This window comes from Camelus bactrianus, chromosome 1 (genome assembly GCF_048773025.1).
Source record: "Camelus bactrianus isolate YW-2024 breed Bactrian camel chromosome 1, ASM4877302v1, whole genome shotgun sequence".
Lineage (NCBI taxonomy): Eukaryota > Metazoa > Chordata > Mammalia > Artiodactyla > Camelidae > Camelus > Camelus bactrianus.
The window spans coordinates 9,968,534-9,982,175 of NC_133539.1; the positions used below are offsets into that span (position 1 = coordinate 9,968,534).

At 35.9% G+C, this 13,642-nt stretch overlaps 1 protein-coding gene across 4 annotated transcripts in view; it reads right to left on the reverse strand.

The window, feature by feature from the left end:
- The window catches only part of ITSN1 (intersectin 1), a 189,631-nt gene that overhangs the window by 136,356 nt on the left and 39,633 nt on the right, over nucleotides 1-13,642 (reverse strand). For all 4 annotated transcript variants that reach the window (XM_074360306.1, XM_074360299.1, XM_074360269.1 and 1 more), the window contains exons 2-3: nucleotides 2,793-2,852; nucleotides 697-789 (exon numbers count right to left, since the gene is read on the reverse strand). In XM_074360306.1, coding sequence (XP_074216407.1) covers nucleotides 697-789; nucleotides 2,793-2,820 — 121 coding nt within the window. In that variant the 5' untranslated portion in view covers nucleotides 2,821-2,852. The remainder of the gene's footprint in view (nucleotides 1-696; nucleotides 790-2,792; nucleotides 2,853-13,642) is intronic.

Consider the following 13,642-nt stretch of genomic DNA (forward strand, 5'->3'; position numbering starts at 1 on the left):
AGGATCCTCGAGAAACTGATGACCCATATGTCTACTTTATAGGAAAGTTCTTTGCCACTCCCAATCATCTACACTTCAAATTTTTGGTACTTTTAATATATTTATGAAGAGTAAGTAACAATGATTAAAAGACCACATCTATGACTAAGAGTTAATAAGCTAATGAGAACTATGAGACAAACACACACAAAAACAAGTCCCCAGGAAACCTACATCTCATTTTTTTTACTAAAGCTAATTCCTGAAGAGTCATCGAAGAGGAAAGACACTAGAAAGGCAAAGTACAAAAGAATCTTTAGGGACACAGAAATAGACAGATTCTTTTTTTTTCTTATGTTCAGAATCTGTTAATTTACTTAAGTTTCTCAATCCAGTTCAGGATCAGAATTAAAGAAGTGTTTTTGCTCAAGGACAACAGGCCAATGCTACATTACTTAAAGAATGTGGTCCATTAACCTTAACCAATTCCCATCAGTGATATGTTTGAAACAAGTGACCTGGCATCCATTAAGGACAGCAAAAAGGGCTTGAGTACACTGGAGGTAAAGCAACTGTGAAAATCCAGACCCCAGGCTAAGGCAAAATAGGTAAACTGCCCCCTCAGTCATATGTGCCCACCTTCACTCTGCATAAGAGATTTTCCACAGAAATATGCACTGCAATAAGTAAAAATGTACAAATACTGACTCCAATTACCAGTAATAAATCCAGATATTGGCTTTAAACTATGGAACTGTTGGTCATGCTTCGCTCTTTCCTCTACAGTTATGGCCCAAATATCCAGGCTGCCTACAATCCAAAGAAAAGACAAAGAATTATTCGAGGAGAAAAAAAACAAAGTGTGCACACACACTGTTTCCATAGTACTTTAAGATTCTGTCATTATGTTACAAATGATTTGATAAATTAACATCTGTTCATCCTTGGAAGTTATGAAGATAAAATTAGAAAACTAAGAGTAAAGCAAGCCAAAAAAAAAAAAGACACTGGCACAAATTCTTTTTTAAAAAACTTACCCCATATCCCTAAAGTTAGCAGGATTGTATGAAAATATAAATTAATAATCATCATTTATTTACATAAACTTCAGCAATAATCTAATTTAAAACAGCATTTTCAGATGTCCTAAATGCCCCAAGTAAAAGTTATGGAAAAACTGAGCTTCACAATTAGTATCTTATGAGATTCCCTAAGAATCTTTTTGGGGTGATAAAAATATTGAACTACTAGATTGTAGTGAATTTTACGGTACATAGATTATAACTCACTGAAGCTGTTTTTATAAATGGGTATCCTGGAAAAAAACAAATGATGGCAAAGTAAAGGGAAAGGGCCTTAGGTTCTTCTTCAGCGTCGGCTCTTGGACTGACCAGATAGATAATCCCTCGTTTGAGATCATTGTCACTGGAGTGCTAGGTCTCCTCAAATGAATTCACCAAAATACCTGTAGACTACATAGGTAGAAAGCTTCCAAAAGTTCAGAAATTTTCCAAAAAGGTGGGAAGAGGCAATATGTGAAGGGCAGTATGTGACGGTGCCTAGCACACAAGCAAAATGTCTAAACACTGTGTCTCCCCTCTCTGCAGGGTTTGGTATGACAGCGACAGGTGGAGCAGTGGTTCATTCAGGCCCTGCAAACAGACTTGCCTGACGCCTCCTGTGTGCCAGGCACTGCCTTAGACATTCGGGATAAAATGGTGCCTGAGACAGATATGATCCCTTCCCTCACAGGCCTGACAGCCCTGCAACTTCTACTGCCCTGTCAGAATTCGTCCCTGCAATTATAAACAGAAGCAAAGCCTTCAAACCAACAGACAAAACAAAAACAAACAAGCAAATAAAAAAAGCTTGCTCAGTAATTAAGTTGGGGACAAAAACAAAACACAAAATAAAACAAGAACACTAATGGTTTTGAAAAGGTGGCAGACTTCTGTACCAGCACATCACTTTTACAGATGTGATCACAGGGCTGGTGCTTTGTGCCGACTTACTCTCTTCATGATGACTAGGTTAGACAGCTGCCAAGAGAAATTCATTAACATGGCATGCTCCCTTTTAAAACAGAACAAAACAAAAACTGGGCCAGGAAGCAAAATCAACATTTAACACTTTCCTAATAATGTTAGGAAAAATTACCTGAAAAACACATCTTATGCAGATTGATGTTTCAAGCAGATAAACTAAAGTAAAAATAAAACAAACAAAACTGCCATGCTTTAAATCCAGTCTTCAGAAAAAGTATAGAAGAAATGACCCCGTCACTTGAAACTTGAACAAAATAAATTGAAAAAAAAAAAAAACAAAACAAAGTCAAAACAAACAAACAACAGCGATGGAAGGGGATTCACTAATGAAACAACTTAGAGGAGACACGTGAACTAACACAATGTGTGTCTCTTGTTCAGATCTTGATTTGAACAAACCAACCATACCCCAAAAAATATCTAAAGACTATCAGGGAAATTATAACAGACTTGATAGTTGAAGACATTAAGGACTTACTGTAAATTGTGTAGGTGTGATAATGGTATTGGAATTATATCTTTAAAAGTGTTATCTTTTAGAAACATACACAAGTATTTGTGGGTGATATGACCTGATGTCTGGGAGTTGCTCAAAAGAATCCAGACGAAACAATATTGGCCATGAGTGGATAGTCACTGAAACTTTATGATGGGTTGATTATATTTTTCCCTCTACATATGTGTACATCTGAAATTTGCCACAATACCGAGTTTTTAAAAATATGGTTCCAAAGTAAATGAAAAAAAGGGAAATCTTTTTAAACTTACCACCAAAAGGTGTTGGAAACTGAGCCATGGTTCTGTTACTTTCACCTTGCTAATCGACGCCTGTAATTGAAATGCAATATTTTAAGTTTATGAAAACCTCATTCTTAGATACTTATAAATCCACTAATGACTGAAGACTGATACCTGAGCTAGGGTATAGCACTGAGAATGAAAGTTACAACTAAGGGTTCATTCATTCATTCCTTGGCTGCACAGTTTCTCAGGGCCAGGTGCAGTGATGGGCACTGCAGAACGTAGATGAAAGACTCTTTCGCAACAAGAAGCTTTCAGTCTGGTAACTGATAACAGCGCAGGGCAGCCTAGTCCATCTACGTGACAGTTATAACAACAGCTTTTTTTTTTTTAATATACTTTTTTTTGAGTTTTGGTTCTTTGTGTTTTTTTTAATGGAGGTACTAGGGAGTGAACCTAAGACCTCGCGCATGCTAAGCATGTGCTCTATCACTGAGCTATACCCTCCTCCCAACAACTGCTCTTTCTTTTTTTTAAGAATCAACAGAATGCAGTAATCCAATCATAAAGGACAGTCAAACGTGCTTACACATATTCAAGAAATCAATCTGCTCTTTTTAATGAGCACGTAGTACATGCTGTGCACTGTACTAGGTGATTTATAGTTCTTACCTCTTTCCGTCAAATCGCACCCCTATGACATAGGTACTATATTACCATCCCTAAATTACACACAAACAAAATGAGATCGGAGAGCTGAAGTGGTTAGAGCAATACCACACATCCGGTGACCAAGCTCGATTTGAGCAGGGGCAACAAATTCCACATAGCCTGTGTTGCACTCATGAAAAACATCGTCTGCGATCGCTGCTTAAAGATTTAGAGAAAGGCCGTAAACAATGCACACTGTATTAGTGCCTGCCCAGCACACCAAACCCAAACCTGGCTCAAAGATCCTCATCAGGCATTATTTGTTCATGAACAGTCAGTGTGAAACCAAGCCAGTCCTCTTCCTCAACTAAAAAATTCAAACTTAATATCTTTCCTTATGCTTAATTTATCAACATGATAAATGTACACAGTTAGAAATGAATAATAGTCACAGAAAAAAATTAGATAAATTTAGAACTAAAAAATGACAGTCCCTTGCCCTAATACTCCTCAATTTCGTCTGTCCACAAAATTTTAAATTTCCAAAAGCTCCTTCTTATTCTCAACTATTTATTCCTAGTGTTCTTCCCCTCTCCTCCCTTTTTAAAATGGATACAACTTCTTTTACTCTTCTGCTTTTTTTTAATTTATTTTACTCTTAGTTTACTTCTGTTTCTTGCATCATTTGATTCCTTTTTTGTTTGTTGGCTTGTAAGTTGTTTTGGATCATTCTTTCACTTTTGAGGTTTTCCTCTTATTATCTGGTGATCCTTGGGTGCACCTTCATATTTAACAATGAGGCACTAAAAGATGCTCAGAAGCTGGGAGTGGATGGCAGATTTGTTGACGGATGAGCTTATTCATATGATGATCAAATATATCCAGTCCTTTTTCACTGGAAGACCCCCTAAGGTTAGTATGTAGAGGTTTTTTTGTTTTTTTGTTTTTTTATTGAAGCTATTCAACTAGATGTGGTGGTTCAGCTGGCTTCTGGGGAGGAGTGGAGAAAGGCGAAGGAGATGAGAGGCCTACACTTCAGTGGGTGGACTTGGATATAATCCCTTTATTTTCACCCCTCTAGTCTGGAGCATCTCTGGTCTAGTGCTCTTTCTATCTCTCCAGGAAGACGGGGACTGAAGTAGTCACCCATCTGCTGGGGGTGCAGGAAAGAATGGTTCAAAAGATCTGGAAACAGACTTTTAAAGAATTTCCATTTTCATTTGGAAAACTGGCATGTGCCTTTGGGAATGCCAGGAACCTCCAAGCATTCTGAAGCCTGGGGCAAACTGGTTTGATCTCATCTTTATCTGTAGGCACTAGGTTATCCTCCTCTGAACTCAAAGTACCACTCCTTTCCAAAGTTGGAAAGTTGGATGATTTATTACCTGATTTCAAGATTTACTATAAAGCAACATAACTGAGACCATGTGGGATTAACACAAAGGCAGACATACCAGGTCAATGGGACAGAAGAGTTCAGAAATAAATTTACACATTTTTGGTGAATCCATTTTTTGTAAAGTGGCAAAGGCAAATCACTGGGGAAACAATGTCTTTTCAACACACAGAAGTAGATCAACTGGATATCCATGTTGGGGGGAGTGGAAAGAAAAGGAAAAAATAACAACAACAATAATCAAAAAAACCGCTGATCCTTACTTCACAAAATACATAAAAATTCATTAAAAATGGAGCAAAATTTTGTACTGGCCAAATTTAAAACAACATAGTTTCACATTAAAAAATTTCTAAAAGATAGAGTATCTTCACAACCACGGGCTAGGAAACAATTTCTTAGGACACAAAAAAGCATAATTTATTAAAAAAAAAAAAAAAAAGAGAGAGTGCAAAACTAGGCTTCACCAAAATGAAATGTTAGCTCTTCAAAATATGCCATTAACAAAAACAAAAAGGCAAGCCATAGACTGGGAAAAAAACATGTGCAACATATACAGCAGACAAAGGAACTGTATTCAGAATACATAAAGAACACTTACAACTTAAAAATAGTAAGACAAGTAACTTAGGAAATTGATAAGAGATATAAAGAGACACTTCACAAAATAACTCACAAAGATGGCCAATAAATATATAAAAAGATACTCAACATCATTAGACACTAGGGAAACTAGACCAAAGTGATGTGCCACTGTATTTCCACTAGAATGGAGAACATGGAAAAGACTGACCACACCGTCTGTGCTGGCAAAGATGTGGAACAGTGGGACTCTCAGGCACTTCTTGGTGGGAATGTAAAGTGGTATAATCACTTTGGAAAACAGTTTCATCAAAAAGTTATATGGCTACCATTCGACTCACTCTACTTCTATATATTTAGCTAACAGAAATGAAAAGTCATGTCCACAGGAAGATTTCTATATAAACATTCATGTAGGCTTTATTTTTAAGAGTCAAAAACTAGCAACCCAAACAACTGATGAATAGATAAACAGTGATATATCCACACAAGGAAATACTACTTAGCAATAAAAAGAAACCAATTGTTGCTATAAGCAATAACATGTATGAATGTCAAAATTACTATGCTTAGTGAAAGAAGTCAGGGGTGTGTGTGTGTGTGTGTGTGTGTGTACACACACCCAGTATGATTCCATTTTTGTAAAACTTTTTTTTGTAAAATTTTTTTAAACAAATTTCTAGAATTTTTATGAAAGTGTTTTTAAAAATTTTTTTACAAGAATGTTAAATTAAGGAGTTTATAATTACCTCACATGACTCAATAGCAAAATAACAAGAACAAATTTTAAATGGGCAAAGGACCTAAACAGATACGTTACCAAAGAAGTCATACAAATGGCTAACAAGCACACTGAAATGGCGCTCAGCATCACTAATGATCAGAGAAATGCAAATCAGAAACACAGTGAGATATCACCTCATACCAGTTAGGATGGCTACTATCAAAACGACATGGGATAACAAATGCTGGCTAGGCTGTAGAAAAGGAAACCCTTCTGCACTGTTGGTGGGAATGTAAATTGGTGCAGCCCCTATGGAAAATAATATGGAAGTTTCTCAAAAAATTAAAATAGAACTACCATATGATCCAGCAGTCCCACTTCTGGGGGTATATCCAAAGGAAATGAAATCAATATCTCAAAGAGATATATGAGCTCCCATGTTCACTGCAGCATTCTTAACAACAGTCAAGACATGGAAACAACGTAAGTTGTCTGTGGATGGACAAACAGATAAAGAAAATGTGGGATACATATACAATGCAATATTATTCAGCCTTAAAAAAAGAAGAAAATTCTGCCATTCATGACATGGATAAACCTGGAGGACATTTTGCTAAGTGAAATAAGTCAAACACAGACCAATACTAAGGATCTCACTTACATGTGAAATCTAAAATCATTGAACTCACAGAACCAGAAGGCAGAGCAGTGCTTGCCAGGAGTTGGGGGTAAGGAATGAGAAGACTTGGTCAAAGGGTACAAACTTTCAGTAACAAGATGAATAATTTCTGGGGATCTAATGTACAGCATGGTGACCACAGTTACTACTACTGTATTGTAAACTTGAAATCTGCTAAGAGAATAGATTTTAAGTGCACTTACCATGTACATAAAAAAAAAGGTAACTATGTGAAGTGTGGATGTGTTAATTAGCCCGATTGTGGTAATCATTTCACAATGTATACATATACTGAATTATCATGTTGTATACCCTAAATCTATACTCTTTTTATTTGTCAATTATACTTCAATAAAGCTGGGGTTAAAATGAGTTTATAATTAAACAAAATAAATTATAGTTCACTGCAAAAATCTGTGTATGAGTGTGTGGGTGGAGAGAGAGAGAGAAATGTAAGTAACAAATGATAATTTGGGGAGGTAATTATGTTAATTTATTATTGTTATTATTCATTTTTTAAATGGAGGTACCAGGGACTGAACCCAGGACCTTGTGCATGCTAAACACTGCACTCTACCACTGAGCTATACTGTTAACCCCAACAAATAATAATTAACTAAAACTCCATTATTAAATGCTTACTACTACACCTGACCCATATTAGCCAATTCAGCACTATTAATAACCCTATGGGTTAAACAATATTACTATCCCATCTTACAGATGTGCAACTAAAGCTCAGTTTACATACAGATATTAAATGACAGAAGAGAGTCAGTCTGGTTTCAGTGCTAATGTATATAACCTCATACTTTCAGAATTAAGAAGTTAATGGGACATTCATGAAGTAGTTAGCCTAGTAAACTAACCAGCGTGGAGCTGCAGGGTGAGGAGTGAGGGGATACTGTCCCAAGCAATAAAAGCCTTGGAAAACAAAACAAAACCAAAAAAACAAAGAAAGGGAAATCAAATGTGTCTGTTTTTTTTTAAGTGTCATAGCAGCACAGAGGAAACTGAATGGGGGAAATAAGTTTAACAGAATTTTGCCAGACAAGTTCAAAGAGCTTTTACTTCTCACACAAAAAAGTAAAGTGTAAGCATTTACCAAGTAAAAGGTGGAAGTCTTATTTTTTTTTTAATCTAACAGAAAGCCCAGAGCAATTGAAAAAAAAAAAAAAAAGTGACTGAAGTCACAAGTTCTACCCATATGATAGGATTTCAGCAGGGTAAGGTGGGTCACCTACACTGAAAACAAACAGAACCCCGAGAACCTATCTAGAGGTAAACAGAGAAGGGTGTTCTTCTCCCTAGGGTGCCTGGCCACACTGCTTGGGGAGCAGGGAGGCAGGACTGCTGCCCTGGAACAAGTGCTTCTGGGGGATGATCTGTTCTTATAGACAGTGAAGGCAGCCACCATGCAGACAAGCGCGCCCAGCATTTCTGTATTAACAGTTTGGTATTTTTATTTCCCGTTAGTCTTTTCTCTGCAAATACACAATTGTTTCCTTCTTTTGCACACTTTACATTATACATACTTTCCCCAAGTTATTAAAATCTTTCATAAACATGTTGCAGGACTTATATTAATTTTTAGAGTGGGGCAAACTGTCCCATATTTACATATAAAAAAAACAGAAAAACATTCAGACTAAATATTGAGCAATCCAGAAATAGGTAAACAGTAGTTTGAAAAGTTGGTTAAATGTTAGGATTTTTCAGCCAAAAGCTAAAATATATTTGAGAAAAGTCTTTAACCTTGATTCATTTCAGCTTCAGAAAGGAGAGCTAATTACAGAAAGTTATAAAAATACTGATTCCTAGTTTCAGTATTTATATTAAAATCTCCAATGTTGATGTATTTAATGTAGATCTGTGTAAATGTATATTTATAAAATGGGTAGGTCGCCCTTAAAACAGTATTACAATGTTATTTTGCATGATTAACATTGTGTTAAAACAGGTTTGTTATTTGATTTAATATATTTTGCCATCACAAATAAAGGGAGATTAGAAAATATTAAATGATTTTTTTAAAAATAAAAACACAAAACATGTATAATTGGTTTCTAGCACATAATAGTAAAATTAGCAGTTAAAAAGGCAAAATTTAATCATGAGGAAAAAAATTTTTAACTCAGTTATTGGCATAATTTAAAATTTTTACTTTATAATAATCAAACTATTTAAAACTTCTTTAAAAACAGGCTATGTAGTACTATTCTGTCAAATTTCCTGAAAGTCTAAAAATTTTCTAATGTATTTTAAAATTAAGAGGAAAGGACAAATACAAAAACAAGTATCGAGACGAAATAAGGTAGTTCAAGCTATTCATTCACAGAAAAATGAAACTTCACAATTAGACGCAATCCAAATTAGCAGAATTCTAACCACCAAACAGGGCTAATTAAGAATTAATGCCCTAAAGACCAAAAGGAGATTATGAACATACATCATCTGTTTCTTACTTAATTAATACCCAGTCCCTCACAAAAATCTTATAATCTTCTTATATAAATAAGGAAAACGAGCCCCAACAATTAGAGACAAGCAAAGGTTACAAGAGGGGCAGAGAGCCAGGCCGTGCTGGGGACCCTCTGCCGCTCGGACCATGTTGGTGGACTGTTAACCAGAGAACACCTGGTCTCAGCATTTGAAGACACGCTTGGAGAGAAGGGATCTTATATCAAACGGAACATAGTAAGTGTATCAGGCTTACATTCTGCCTCCTATTCTCCGTAAATTTACAGCATTCTGACAGTTCTAGATTGCAGGCAAATATGCCACCAGAGAAAGGCAAGCTAGCTAGACGGTATCAGAGGCCAGAGAGGTAAGGAAACAAGGGACCTATTCTTCCCCATATTTAAAACAGACTTCATTTTTAGCTTAGATTTCAACAGGTCTCTTGTCTACACCCAGTTCACGGTGTCCTTTCCCCTTATTCAAGATAATTTATTTGAAATACACTTCCATGGTACTAAGGCAATAAAGTTTAAATTTCTTATGAAGAAAAAAATTTTTTAATTTTGTTGGAAAATTGTTCAAAAGGTTTAATTTTAGGTTAAAGGATCTAGAGGATAGGAAGGTACAGAATAGAAATTTTAAATTTCTGGAAATTTGACATCAGTGAAACATTGAGAAAGAAAGGAAAGGAAAAGTGTTAAAATGTGGCCAAAAAAAGAAAAAATATTATTAAGAGCTTAAAAGATATAAAAATACTCTTAGGAATATATAAAAGTACATAATACACTCATATCATGATATTGTCTGATAGTTGAGAGTTGTGGGGGTCTGATTTTTAGACATCGCTCTACCCCTATTCACCCCTGTTCCAGAACAAAAATTAAAAGGAATCACAGGAAACAAAACAAAAACCCTATTGTCTCTACATCTCTTACTTTTAGAGGCCTTTACATCTCCCAAAATTCAAAATTAGAAAAGCTTAAAGAGGGAAAATCAAAGGAAATCTCTTATTTAAAAAAAAAAAAGTCTGCAATAAATGAAAAACAGCTAAAAGAGCCTGTTTCCCCTGCTTTATAAGCACATCTTACACCAGATCCCACTCCTGTGAAAAATGAGCAGGAGGTGAACAAAAGGCAGAAAGTTGCCCTGTAAGATTACACATAAAGGCTGGATGTACACAAAGCTCTTTTGAAACACAGAGAAAAGGTACTGAAAGCCAAACAATAAATGGACAAAGGAACTGACAAATCCCAAACATACAGCCAAGCTGATCAATGCCGAACTGTCATGTCTGGAGTCATGGGCCTCAAATGTAGCTTCTACGTGTGCTACTGTTTGAAGTTGAGCAAGGTGACCTGAAAGGGATGTGCAGCTTGGTTTACAAATAAGATTTTAAAACTGCATGAAGGGTGAGGAATCCAATAAAAAAAACAGAGAACCTTACTACTAAGTTCAAAGAGACACTGTCAGCGTTCTGTCTAAAATGCTGTAGTGAATACTCAAGTTGTCCTCTCAAAAGAGAACAGGCAAGCCTTCCAGACTGTTGTTGTTGGGGGAGTAAGGGGTCGCAGGGGATGGAGGTGAGAAGGGGAAGGGTCAGCAATGACCAGTGGCCAGCAATCACTGTCAGGCCCAGCTGTCAGCACATCGCTTGGCAACACTCACTGGCATTTCAAAAGACTGGTCCATTTACTCCTGCTCACTTTCCACAAAGAGAAAGGCCAGGGTATTCGCCTACAGAGCTCAAGGAGCAGATTTTGACCCCAGTTCTTCTAAATCACCCTTCCTTTAATATTTGCAATAAGAGAGAATTTATCAGGGAGCAATAAAACCAAAACGTAGCTATAAAGTTGAAAAATGAGGGACAGCAAAACAAAGAGACAGAAAGGCATTTCTGTTTTAGGAGAGAAATGGAAATTAACCAGCCCCTCTCTGAAGCTTATTTCCACCTCTAGACCACCAACTAACTGCAAAGTAACATCTGAAAAGTAAGCTTGTCTTACTTTTAACCATAGCTTGTCTAACTTTTTTAAGAAATCAGATTCTACAGCACTATAGGATAGCTATTCATAAAACTTTGATAAAATAATTGAGGGACTTTATTTCTTCCAGAAGGTCCCATTTTCAAGAGGGTCATTAAGAATAAAATTTTATCACAAGGTACTGAAAGCTGAAAAAGTAATTCCCGGAAAAAAACAGATTACCCCAAACCAAACAGCAAACAATAATTTTAAGAATCAATGAGTGGAAGAAGGGCACTTCAGATTTTTGTTTTAAACAAAAATTTAAGGAATTTCAAGATCATCAAAAAAATTAATGAAATTCTATAAATTTGACCTATTATCAACTCACTTTTCACTTCCTTCCTAAATAAAAATAAGTGGCCAAAATAGAAATTTCACAAGTAATTGTTAATACTTATCACGTGAAAAAAAATGTAATGAACTAGGTAATGGGAGAACAAAATGTTGTCCTCTGTGTCATGTGGATAAATATGGTCACTAAAAAAAAGGAGATGATCTTAAGGTTTTCTTCCAAATAAAAATTGAATTTTCAACACATTACAAGGCAAATGCACACTTAAAAGAAAATATTAAAATAACTTCCATGTTACAGCACAAGAAATGATGTCACACTTAGTCTTAAGTCAACACAGTGTACTAACTGACTACTCTCACCTTTATCTCTAGGCAATTAACTTATAAACCTCTAAACACAGGGAACAACCAAGCCTGATTTTATCAGTTTGGCTGCAGGAACAGTGGTCATGGTTAGGCAGAGCAAAATTTTAGAGAAAGCCTCAGTTTTAGAAAAGAAGTAAAAAAACTACCTAGAAAGCACTGATTGTGCAAAACAGCACTGCAACACTGAAAAGAGCAAGAAAGCAGGAAGGCTTCCTGCCGGATTTTTAAGCCTGCTTTGGCAAAAGCAGTTCAACAGCTGCAACCAGAGTTTACAGATTACAGTAAAGAAGAAATGAAACATACGCATGCTGTACAGAAAACCACCATGCGCTAGTATTGATAAAATGCTCTACATTTGAATATATTCTTCAACATTAAATTGGCTACATGTAAGCCTTGAAAAGGAGATCTCTGACATCTTCACAGATGTAGTGCCACAATGGGCAGCAATGACAATTAAACCAACTCCTGATGCCAGCCAGCAAGTGGAAACCTCAAGGGAGATTTGTTTTAATCTCTTATTAGAGTCTTCGCTAAGGACTGTTAAGTGTTTGCCCAATCAGGAGAAAAAGGAAATCTACATAGCTACCAATTGATAATCTGATCCACGCAAAGATGCCAGCTGCCTCCTGTTACAGTTGAAGATTATTTAAAGAACGGGCGAAGTCCAAGGGAAAAGCCCTACTGCAACGTCACTGAAAAGTCACCGAGTGTCATGAATGAGAGTAAAGGACAATGCAGTCATTAACAAAAACCAACTGTGCCCTGCTAGTTGACCTAGAGGACTTCTATGCAGGACAAGATTTATCACCACTAGGAAGTTTTAGGACTAAAAAAACTGTTCAATAACATTAGCATCACTAAAACGCTAAACAGACTGCAGCCAACAGAAAACCAGAGCATCTGAGAAGGCAACAGATACATGATTCAAATCTTTAAGTTCACTTCACTTGACTGAATTACACTGAAATATATCTAAGCCTGAGAAAAAGGAGAAAAGCTGAAAAGAATCCTGGTCATCATTTACTAAATTGAGGATTTCACTCAATTTCTTTAAGTAGATCCGGTTATACCATTAAGGTACAGAAAGGAATCTTGGAAGTGTCTGTGATCTGGAATAAAATTTAAAACGAAGGAAACCTCAGACTTTCTCAATTTCATATTTTCTTTAAAATAGTTCAACTCTCATAATATGAAAAACTTTGTAGAGCCCAATTTTATTCTCAAGATGTAAATTACAACTCAGTTTATCTAGAATTACAATTCAGGCACATAACATAAAGTTGACTGCATTTAATTTCAATATTGTGTAGTCCAGTAGAGCTATTAAGCTTCACAACTCCAAATAACATTCAAAAGATTTTGAAAAGATAACTATTGCTACTGAAGGGAAGAAAAGTTAATTCATTCAACATGCAGTTCATTGATTAACATTCATCTATGTGGATATTATAAAACTAATCCTTTTATTCCCTCTCTGACAAAGCTTTTCTTATTTCCTTTACACCCCAACCTTTAAAATGGACCTTAAAAAGTTTTCGTCAAAGGGAATTTTTACTTGGAAATTTAAGCCAATTTAATTAAGGTCAATCCAGCTTGGAAAGCTCACTACAAAGGAATGAAGTAAAATCTCAAAATAAGTAAGTTTATTATTGCAGATTTCCAATACTAATAATAGTACAGCACACATAGCCCATTGCT